General features: G+C 41.5%; 1 protein-coding gene across 4 annotated transcripts in view; it reads right to left on the minus strand.

The window, feature by feature from the left end:
• alx4 (ALX homeobox 4) overlaps nucleotides 1–12,290 on the minus strand; it is a 101,421-nt gene that overhangs the window by 8,865 nt on the left and 80,266 nt on the right. For all 4 annotated transcript variants that reach the window (XM_062967918.1, XM_016992386.2, XM_062967919.1 and 1 more), the window contains exon 3: nucleotides 2,653–2,781. In XM_062967918.1, the coding sequence (XP_062823988.1) occupies nucleotides 2,653–2,781 (129 nt within the window). The remainder of the gene's footprint in view (nucleotides 1–2,652; nucleotides 2,782–12,290) is intronic.

Genomic DNA, 12,290 nt, shown 5'->3' on the forward strand with positions numbered 1-12,290 from the left:
GATATGTATCCAAAAGAGAACTATTGAGACAGAAGCTATCCAAAGTTCAATGAAAATCTGCCAAAACCTCAGAAAAGGAAACAATGGCCCAAGAAATACTTTATCTATACAAGTGGTTCCCAACCTTTCTTTGACCAGGGCCCACTTGAACAGGGACTATTTTGACTAGGGACCACTTTGACCAGGGACTACTCTCCAACATTAGTACCAAAAGGGTTACAAATCAGGTTTTGGTCAACTTTAGATTTGGTTTGGTTATTTGGGGTGCTGATTAAGAAAATTGCACTGGATAGACCACATCAGCTCTAGTTTCTGATACAGAACATATGACATCCAGTAGTTGCCATCTGCTCACCCATGATGTGCTCTGCGGAAAGGATCAAAAATAAAATAAAATAAATAAAATAAAATAAAATAAAATAAAGAGGAAGGAAGTTTGCGGGCTGGATTTGTATTCTCACAGCCCACGGCTAGGTCGCCGGTCACAAGTTGAGAACCACTGATCTATACCTACACCTATACCTATATTTATACATTTATATTCTACTAAAAAAAGAAAGGAGACACCAAGGAATGCAGTAACCAAAAGAACTTCCAAGCAAGAAATAAGGTACTTATTTTACAACAAAAAGCTGCTATCAAACAATGGAACAAGACATGCCAGATGTCCAAGCTGAGCTCAGAAAAGGAAGAGGCTATACAGATCACATTGCAAACATATGTTGGCTAATAGAGCTTATGTAATATAGATTATAGTAAAACTTTTGATTGTATTGATGAAAACCATGGATTACTAAAAAAGGCAAATTATTACTAAAAGTGGGGATTCTGGGAGCTGTAGCCCAAAAAGGTAAGTTCTACCATTTCTCATCAAATGAAACCAGAGTTTAGGGTGTTCTAGATACACTGTATCAACCTGCCAACCTAGCAGTTCGAAAACATGCCAATGTGAGTAGATCAATATGTACCGCTCAGGCGAGAAGGTAACGGCGCTCCATGCAGTCATGCCAGCCACATGACCTTGGAGGGGTCTATGGACAACGCCGGCTCTTCGGCTTAGAAATGGAGATGAGCACCAACCCCCAGAGTCGGTCACGACTGGACTTAACGTCAGGGGAAACCTTTACCTTTACCTAGATACACTGTAGCCCTAAGCCTCCCTCTCCTGTCCCTATTTTCCCAGAGAAAGAGGAAGGCATTTTTTTTTCTTTTCACAACCACAAATCCTACTCACCAAACATTTCATCTAAGAAGCTAAAAGTCAAAATGATCCTATCAAAGAGAAAAGAATGGATGGCCTTTTTAAACAGCATCAGCAGCAGGAGGCTTTTTGAAAGGTGGGGAAGGGGGAAGTTTGATGGGGGGAATGTGAGATGAAAGAATGCAACAGGAGAGGATCCAGATGGAGACTGGGAAAAGGCACATCTCCAAGCAGCCTGCATTCCACAGGCTTCCACCACCATTTGCTCCGACTGGCTCTGCTGCTGACCTTTTCCCCTTGGCAGACTACATAGGCCTGGCAGGTAGTAAGACAGCACCGCAGTCAGACCCTCAAACCAAGAAAACTCATAATGCCAGCATAAATATGAATGACTGCTATATTTAGAATCCTGTGCAACTCTGCATCAGAATTGGTGCATGATTGATGTCATGTAGCACAGGATTTCTCATATTGTTTGAGGTGCAGATTCCCAGCCCACCCCTACCCCTACCCCCCCCCCCCCCCGCCATGTGCCATGCCAGGCACTAATAACATATTTGTATTAAACTATTATTGTATTTGCATAGTTATTGTAAACTTACTGGTCCACAGACTACCTCTGTGAGTAGCACTGTCATGAAATATATCACAATATCATTCTCTATATTAGCTGTGAACAAGTTATATGTACTTATACTAAAGGTCTCCCTACATCTGCAGGAATTTTCAGACATTTCATCTATGGCAGGAAATATAAGTGCTTTAGTGGTTTTCAACATTTTTCTTCAAGAAAGCCTGTATTTTTGGAGCCTTTATCCATTGCTGAGGATGCCAATGAATACCATAAGATGCATGTTTAATTCACAGAGCTCACAGGCCAATGGTAGTAGACCAATTGCTCTACCATCTTTGTTCTTTTCATGAAATAAAACTATAAGTCTGGGTTCCCCATAAAACCAAAATTTGAGCAGCCAAATCAGTGATGGAAAACATGTAGCTTTTCCAGCTGGTGTTAGACTCCATGTCCTGTAAGGACCATACATCATGATATCTGGTGGGCCAAGGACTTCCTACCAAAAGAAGGGCAGATTTTATTTTCATTTGTCAATTGTTTAGCAAGATTGTTAACAGATGGTTCATCAAGGAGGGGTACCGGTGGTGTAGCAACAGAATAAGCAAAGTACATATTCCTGTGATCTAAACAAGGGACCAGGTTCATTCCACAGTGACAAGGTGAAGCGCTCCTGCTAGGACCTTAGGCTGCATATACTTCTGCCATTTCTAAAGTACTGAATATTATATTCCATGTGGTTCAATGGGGGAAATGTATACAATAGAACATCAGTTCACTGAATTTTGCATTACTTGTGTCAATCAATTGTATCACACTTGGTGTAAAATAGAGCCTGTGTTGGGAGTTCTTGCACAAAGACATTGGGAGAGACACTCACCTGGGCATAGTTCTCTGCTCTAGTTAGCAAGGGCAGCTCGTAGGCTGTGGAGAAGTGGGTGCGAACCTGTTGCATTTGACCAAACCGCTCCCGTTTCCTCCATTTTGCCCGTCGGTTCTGAAACCACACCTAAGGAAATAAGCAGAAGAAGAGCCAAATCAGGGAACACAGGCATTGAGAAATATCACCAATATGTTTATAATGTCAGATAAACAATTTACCTCCAGAGACACATAAATAATTTCAAATTATTTAATTATTACTTAATTTATTTAATTATTTAATTTCTAGTGATTGGAAAGAATTTGCTAAAAATGAATTTATCATCTTATAATACTTTACAATTTTTAAACAATATTGATATTTCACTTCAGAAAGTATACTTGTTGAGTTCTGGTAAAGCTTAATGATAGTCCTCTGATGTTAGGTGGAAATGTAGCACCTTGATATTGCACAACAATGTGTGAAATATTAAGAAAGATGCATCACAGAAAGACTAATAATGAGTCTACTTCTAAGCAGTGATACTGACGAAACATGTGCATAGATCATAATAGGTCATCTAACAATCCCTATTAGTTTATTACTTCATTTGCTGATTTCTGATTTTTACCTAGTTGCTATAATTTGGAAATGATTTGAAGGCCACGAGAATAACAATTCTGCACTCACGCCACCCCCAAAAGCCACCACTGATTTCCCAACAATTCATATAGTTTTCTCTTTTCCAACTGTTGCTACCAGAAAGGAAAGGACTAACTAAGGAAGCTGTCAGCATGACTCCCTCTTTATTGTTCTTCCATTGGCAGCTGAAAAACTTTTTATTCCAGCAGGCTTTTAGACACTGACTGCAAGAGCTTTCCATAATGTGTTCTTCAACTGTTTTTTATCTATTGACTTTTCAAACAAATTTGTTTTAAATGGTTTTACTTCTATAACTACCTTAATAGTATTTTGTATGTTTTACTTGTGTGTGTGTATGTGTTTTTGTCTTTATTTTAATCTTTCAAGCTGCCTTGAGCCCTAGTGTGAGGGGAAAAGAGGGACATTAATGTGATGGTTATGATGATGTACCAAAATCTCTGAGCAGGGGAGGGGTAGTAAAAGGCTCGATCCTTTATTTCCAATGACTATAGTAGACCATAATTAATCTCAGCAAAGTCTTATCACAAAGATCTCTGTGGATCTTTCCATAAGGAGTTCATCACGCAGGGATTTCTGGGATAAAACTGGATATTTTCCTCCTTTCTCTTATGCTTTCTCTCATACACACACATAAATCTTTAGATGCTGCAGGAAGGGCAAAGATTTCCTGTTCCAGATACGATTGGTAGCATCCATGTAGTGCAGTGACTCTGTCTGAGTTTTATTCCATATAGTAAGTAAGTAAGTAAGTAAGTAAAAGTTTATTTGTATACCGCCCTCTCTCCCGAAAGGGACTCAGGGCGGTTTCCAATATAAAATCAGCATAAAAAATTGTACAATAAAACACTGAAAACACTATAAAACGCTATAAGAATTAAAAACAAAAACAAAACATAACAATTGACTAAAACAATCACATAAACAGAAGGAATATAATCACTCAAATAACATATGAATCTGAAAAGAAAAAAGAAAAAAGACCACTGGGATGGAGGAGAGGATGGCCTGGAAGAAGAATGGTGAAGAAGAATCCCTAGGTGTCAAATTCTGTTTCCACAATAGAATCAGGACCTTGGACAGCTCTTTAAGGTTTAAATTAAGCCTCAGGATTGCCATGAAAACCTATGATAGCTATTAGGCTTGCTCAAATAATTCGTTTTCCCCGTTAACCGTTATTAATTCGTTATTTTCGTTTGTTTTGAAGCAATTTTGAAGCATTGGTTGTCCACACGTCTGGATATCGCGGTTTCGAATCGCGAGAGGCCGTTTTTCGTTATGTCGTCGTTTTTTTCGTTAGGAAAAAACAGCTTTTGCAAATCACCCAAACTCCCACCATTCAGGCCCTTTCCTTTTGCCCCTCAGCAAAAGGGGCGTCACGGGCTCAGCCAATGGGAGGGGGCGAGGGGGAAGGAGGCCGAGGAGGAGGAGGAAGACGGAGGGGGGAAATGGCCACCGCCGCCTCGCCTCAGCTCAGGCCTGATACTCAGAGGTTTTGACGTCTGTGCGAAGCTAGGCAAGTGGGGTTTATATATCTGTGGAAGGTCCAGGGTGGGAGAAAGAACTCTTGTCTGTGGGAGGCAAGTGTGAATGTTGCAATTGGTCACCTTGATTAGCATTGAATAGCCTTGCAGCTTCAAAGCCTGGCTGCTTCCTACCTGGGGGAATCCTTTGTTGGGAGGTATTAGCTGGCCCTGATTGTTTCCTGTCTGGAATTCCCATTTTCTGGGTGTTGTTCTTTTACTGTCCTGATTTTAGCTTTTCTGTAGCTAAAAATGCATATAAAATTGATTCTATAGGGAGGATAAATGATTGGATTTCAACTCCTACAGCTTAGCTTTCTCTGCCAATAATGGTACCATATCAAACTAAACCTCCCAAGATTCTGTAGCAGTGAGCCATCTTGGATATTGTAAGGGATTTATTATTATTATTATTATTATTATTATTATTATTATTATTATTATTATTATTATTAGACCTTGCTCCCAGGAAGGTGCCTTCGCTGTGGCTCCCAACTTATCTATCTACCTTTCCACATATTCTCCACATTGTGTGTATGTGTATGTATATTATATATACATGAGCCCCGATGGCGAAGTGTGTTAAAGCACTGAGCTGCTGAACTTGCAGACCGAAAGGTCCCAGGTTCAAATCCCGGGAGCAGAGTGAGTGCCCGCTGTTAGCTCCAGCTTCTGCCAACCTAGCAGCTTGAAAACATGCCAATGTGAGTAGATCAATAGGTACCGCTGTGGCGGGAAGGTAATGGCACTCCATGTAGTCATGCCGGCCACATGACCTTGGAGGTGTCTATGGACAACACTGGCTCTTGGGCTTAGAAATGGAGATGAGCACCAACCCCCAGAGTCAGACATGACTGAACTTAACGTCAAGGGATACCTTTACCTTTACCTATACACACACACACACACACACACACACACACACACATTATGCAGGGACTATATATATATTATATATATACACAGTATATATCACACACACACCAATTTAACAAAGTTTCAGCCACAAAAACAAAGTTTCTGAAGTAGAACAATGACTTTCACAGTAAAGACAACCCAATTTAACAGGAAATAAGACTTTCAAACCAGGAACAGATTTCTGCAATTATTAAAAAATGGTTTATTATAAAAGCTATGAAAATTCGCCAAAAATCAGAGGATAAGGGAAACATTCCAAATTTTGGTGAGCTATCAGTGTTAAATGTGTTCTACCACTGTACCAAGTTGGAAGAAGATCACTCAAAAAATGAGGGTGGGAGAGTCCTGTAAAGTCCTCTCCCTCTGTGCTGTTTTTGGGAATTGCGCATGCGCGTCCGCCATTAACGAATTAATTTAGAAAATAACGAATTTTCGTTAATTTCGAATTTTTGGGGGGCCAAATTCGGAAATACCATCAGAAACGAAAAGCTGCCCCCCTCTAGTTTTGAAACGAGTTTAGAATCAAATTTTTCGTGGATTGATCAAGCCTAATAGCTATGTCTTAAGGTTGTAATATTTTGGAAATGCACACAACAGTTATAAAGCAGATAGAAGCTGGCTGTCTGGGGCAACCTTATGGAGGAAACAGCACACTAGGGAAGAAGGAAGAATACCATCTCCAAAGCAAGCAGAGCTCCTGCTGCTGTTTACTGCTCTTCCTGACTGCTGCAGTGGGCAGCTGCCCATTTCAAGTATCACTCCAGGACTGGGCCCTGTCACCTTCCTCTAAGGCAGTAGTTCTCAACCTTTGGTCCTTCAGGTGTTTGGGGCTTTAATTTCCAGAAGCCCCAGCCAGTTTGGCCAACTGTCAGGAATTCTGTGAGCTGAGAGCTCTAGGTGTTTTGGATTTCTGTGAACTGAAGTCCAAAATACCTAGAGGAGCAAAGGTTGGGAACCATTGCTCTAAGGGGATAAATGCTGAGAACTGGGGGTGAAGTATTCAATACAAAGGAATAGGGGACGACTGAGGGAGGTTCTTTGTTATATTTATTAAGTTTGGTCTTTAACAACTTGCCTACCAGCAGATACAAGTTACAAGCTTTTGTACAAAGAGCAGAGAAGGGAAAACAAGGGAGTAGGGATCAGCCTACACACAGTAATAGCAGAGCGAGATTCCTCATTCAACTTCATTTAGAAAATTGACAAATTTCCATTCCACGATTAGTGGCAATACGAAAATTTATAGGTCCAGTGTGTTTTAGGGTTGAGTGGATAGGAACTATTTTACAAGGCTAGAGTTTTTAAAGTGAAAACTTCCTGAAATCATAATTGAGTCAATCAAGGAAAGTAAACAAGATTTAGCCATGAGGATTAGCTGTGAGTCCAGATGCCTTTATGCTGCAGGCTAAAATTCAGTTTGAACATCACATGTAAGGTATTTTTGTAGAGTGACACAAACAACGAAGCCTGATTAAAAAGTGTCAGATCTGGAAGTAAGCTGCCTTTCAGCAACCTCACTTTCTATCTCCCCATCAAATATCTACTTTCTTAATAAATAAATCTTGAAATAATGGCCTAAAGTAAATCAAAAGCATAGCCTTTTAGATGTTATTGAACTGCCTCTGATCAGCCCTAGCTAGTGTAACTAGTAATGAGGAATGCTGACAGTTTCAATCCAGCAACATCTGAAAAGCTTCACTTTTGTCAAAAATCCAATTGTTAACTGCAACTAGAGTAAACCTATTGTATCAATTACATATGTTTAGTTTTATAAGATTTGTATGGTTCTTATCATTTTACTGGTCAACTTTAGTTGGTAGTAATAATTGGGTTGAGGCCACTGTATCCGTATTTAAAAAGAGGCTCCTGATATCCTGGGAGCCCCCTATGGTGCAGTGGGTTTAACTGCTGAGCTGCTGAATTTGCTGACCAAAAGGTTGGTGGTTCGAACCCGGGTAGCAGGGTGAGCTCCTGCTGTCAGCCCCAGCTTTTGCCAACCTAGCAGTTCGAAAACATGTATATGTGAGTAGATCAATAGCTACCGCTCCGGCAGGAAGGTAATGGCACTCCATGCCGTCATGCCGGCCACATGACCTTGGAGGCATCTACAGACATTGCTGGCTCTTCGTCGTAGAAATGGAGATGAGCATCCCCCCTCCAGAGTTCGACACAACTAGACTTAATGTCAGGGGAAACCTTTATTTTTACTCTACCTCCTGATATATTTACAGGTAAACTTTGTGTCCTGTTTTGGCTCTGTTTGGTTCACCATTTAGTCTAGAGATGGGGAAGGGAGCACAATACTGGGCCTATGGCTCCTCTGGAGCCTTGGAGAGGCTATGTTGTATTGTTGCAGCTATCATTGTCATGAACAAGAGTGAAAATGTATCCTTTCTGGTTTCCTCTCCAAGTATTCAGGAGCATATTGGAGGGTTGTTTTAGTCTTGGGACCACCATTTCCATCAAATCTACTATCTGAATAAACCCCATCAGCAAAACTAGAGACAGGCCTGACGATAACAGCGGGGATGCAATTGTTTAAAATGATCAGCTAAACGGGTCAGTTTGCAGTGATTTGCTGGCATCCACTACTTGTACATATTTATATTCTACCACAAACTATGCCCACATACAGCAAGACACTGAAACCAAAACAAAAACGCATTGAATGAGTTGAAAACTGTTTTCTCATTGCTATAAACATTCCAGTATAGTTAAGGTTGTGGTTGTGGTTTGGATTTGACGTCATAGAATCACAGAATCATGGAGTTGGAAGGGATTACAAGGGCCATTTAATCCAATCCTCTGCCATGCAGGAATACATAACAAAAGTACCTCTTGAAGTCCATCCAATTTCACCAATACCTGGAGCAGTTTATTCTGCTGTCAAACAGCTCCTACAGTCAAAACATTCTACATAATATTTAGCTGGAATCTGTTTTCTTGACATTTTAATCCTTTGGTTTGTGTTCTAGTCTCTGGAGCAGCAGAAAGCAATCTATCTTTGTCTTCTGCATGACATCCCTCCAGATATTTAAAGATGGCTGTCATTTATCCTTATCATGAAAACTTTATGATACAATACAAAATGAAATAAGAGAGAGTGTCAGAAAGTGTCAGAAAGTGACACTACTATGTCAAAAATACTCAGTGTACTACAGCAAAGGACAAATATGATCACTCTGTCTCCAATAATGCAACTGAAAAGACAAAAGGACATTTCGCTCTCCTGTTCTTCCTAGCAGCAGTTCAATGTATTTTTGCTACCTGAAGCAGAACCATACTCGCAGGAACACCACAGCAAGCGAGAATCCAAAAGTGGCAGGCTAAAACCCGGAATCTTAACCCATGGCTGATACCGAATAAAAGACTCCCCCCTGGGCACACAGAAGACTTGGAAGGCACTGAATAGACTGTGCTCTGGCACCACAAGATGCAGAGCCAACCTTAAGAAATGGGGCCACAAAGTGAAGTCTGCGACACACGAGTGTGGAGAAGAGCAAACCACAGACCACCTACTACAATGCAGTCAGAGCCCTGCCACATGCACAATGGAGGACCTTCTTATAGCAAGACCAGAGGCACTCCAAGTGGCCAGCTAGGGTCAAAGGACATTTAGTATAATGCCAAGTTTTTAAAACTTTGTGTTTTCAAATACATTACAACTTGTACCCTCGGTTTGCTTCTGACATGATAAATAAATAACCTAACAGGAGGAATCCTGTTAGGGGATGGCCAGCCTATTCTCTCTTCTTTTCCCCTACCTTTCACATTCATCAGCTGCCAACATGTTGCACTTTTATGAACTTGCCAGAAATCCATTAAGATGATGTGGGTGTTAAAATTACTTGGAATGAGCAAGCTAAAGAAGTGAACAAGAATTGGACATTCTGAGTCTGATTATATTTTCTCAGTGTTTTATTCAGAAAATGAAAATCTAAGGAGAAATAAGTGGCATTGGTAGTGAGGAGAGATGTAGCAAAATCAGTTTAAAAAGGACAAGGTGGTAGGGATTATATAGCAAACATTCCAGTTTTCAGGGGGGGGGGAGGTGGGAATCAAGGCTGAGTGTTATCATCATAACTGGTTAACCTTTTTGCTGAATGGATAATATGTAAAGTGTGATTAGACTTGAAGGAAGGAGGCATAAAAGTTGGAGGAAGGAACAGCAGCCATTTGAGATATGCAAACAAAAACAGCAAAGGCTTGGAATGATTGCTGAAGAAAATAAAGGTACTGACAAAACCACCTCCGAGTATTCATTGCATAAGAAAATCCTATGAAAATCATGGGATTGCTGTAATCCTGAGGTAGAATCTTGTCCAAGGACACTTTCATAGTCTACCATCTCCACCTCTTCTGTTCTCAAACCCCTTCCCCCTTCTCTCTCTTCAGTGTCTGATTGTAAAGGGCTGGAGTCAGACTTGCTGCTGCCAGCACTTGCTTTGATCTCCAAGAGGAGATTTCTGTCTGCTTAAGGGCTCTTAGGCAAGGATCCTGAACCACTAAAGGGAATCAGAGATACTCTCAATTCATATACCATGTACCTCATAGCCATGGGGAAGCAGTACAAGAGCCAAACTGGGCAGCAGCATCTTTCCTGAGAGAGGATTGACCACTTAGGTAGAGAGAGAATAGTACTATACAATGGGACTGGATGTATCTCTCCCACTCATCTGCCTGCTTTGCCTTCACCCCAGGTTGACATTGCCCCCTCCCATAAGCAGTCCAGCTGGCAGCCAGTCACAGACCTGGCCAGCCAGTTCTTTTGATCTGCAGATGAGAAGTCCATGATGGTGACCCTGCCGGGTGGAGATGAATGGAGAGCAGGTAGAGAGGGTGCTGTATACTGCAAGCTGAACATGTGTTGCACACCTGTGCCCATCCCCACTCATGGCAAGCCTAGTTCTCTCTGACAGTTTGTTCAGCGCTCACCATGGGGCTGCTCTTGAATATGCATAGCGTGCCTCATCTAAGCTTCTAGAGCATCCAGGAGTTGCCCTTGGGCCAACAGAAACCTTGACAGACAACTTCCAGAAGTGGGAGGAGGTGGGGTTGAGCCAGCAATGTGTGCAAAAGCCCAGATATCAAAGCAGCTTTCATATTCACAGGTTAAAACCTTCTGAGGAATAAAGCTGACCCTAAGCCTCTGAGCCAGTCTAAGAGGTAAGCAAGATTTTGTTTTACACTTTTGAATGAGTAGCACTCACAGTTCTGATTGACAGGATCTAATTCCTCAGGCAGGAGAACAACAGTGCTGTCCCAGCAGGAGTTTGGAGCTATTCAGAGCAACACCCCCCCCCCCCGTCCTCCCCCCTGCATGATATTCTGGCTTGTCAAGTGTTGTAATATACGGTACAACCTCTTATTCACTGATATATATATCTACAGATTCACTTAACTATGTTCCAAAAGCCCCCCCCCCAAGTCTTTGTGTGTGTCTCTAGGTATGCCTTCAGCTTGAGTAAAGTCAAAAGATAAGGTATGCTATTATCTAAAGATTCAGGTATTCGTGATAGGTCTTGGAATGCACCCCACACAATTATTTACTATTTATTATTTAATTTACATTATTTCTACCCTACCTTCCTCCCTGAGGAGACTCAAGGCAGCAATAATTTAAAAATAAACAAATACAAAAATAAAAACAACTAGGCAGTACTGTGTGTGTTAGGTTAAAAACTACTGTTATAATGCAATACATACAATTAAGATGCATTTAAAACACCAACCGCCCACCCAATCCCACCCATAACCTCCCCAGCAATGTGCCTCTATCCTTCTCCAAACACCTGCCTTCAAAAAAAAAAGTGTTGACCTGTTTGCATACAGCCAGCAGGAATGGGGCCATCCTGGTCTCTCTTGGGAAGGAGTTCCACAGTCTGACAGCAACCACCGAAAAGGCCCTCTCCCAAGTTCCCATGAAACACAGCCTGCATTCCTGTTCCCAGATTTGTGTTTCAACTGAGCAGGAGCACCTCTGTCTTGTCTGGGTTAAGCTTCAATTTGTTTGCCTTCATCCAGTTCATTACAACTGTCAGGCTCTGGTTTAGCACAGAACTGCTTCTTTAGAATTAGGTGGAGAGGAGTAGTAGAGTTGGGTGTCATCTGCACATAGATGGCACCACACTCCAAAACTTCAGGTGACCTCTCTCTGCAGTTTCATGTATATGTTAAACAGCATGGGGGACAATGTGGAGCCCTGAAGGACCCAACAGACCAGTGGCCAATACAGAACGTATTTTGTAAATTGCTATGCAAATATCCCTCACCTCATCGGCTAAATTCACCTTATTGTGTCTGGTCCCCAGTGGTAGGTAACACCCTCCATATTCCATCTACCAGTTGCTGAGTTTCTGAAAGGGAAAAAGGCAACCAGGAACTTAATCCCTACCCCACCACAAGCTTCTTCTCATGTGTCCTGTCTAAATGAGATTATAAAATAGTGGGTCAAACTCACCAACTCTAAACTAATCTGGAAATCCTCATGGCTGAAAGGTGGGGTATAAATACTATACTTGCTGCTGAAGTTGCAGACCGAAAGGTCGGCGGTTC

Source organism: Anolis carolinensis, chromosome 1 (genome assembly GCF_035594765.1).
Source record: "Anolis carolinensis isolate JA03-04 chromosome 1, rAnoCar3.1.pri, whole genome shotgun sequence".
Lineage (NCBI taxonomy): Eukaryota > Metazoa > Chordata > Lepidosauria > Squamata > Dactyloidae > Anolis > Anolis carolinensis.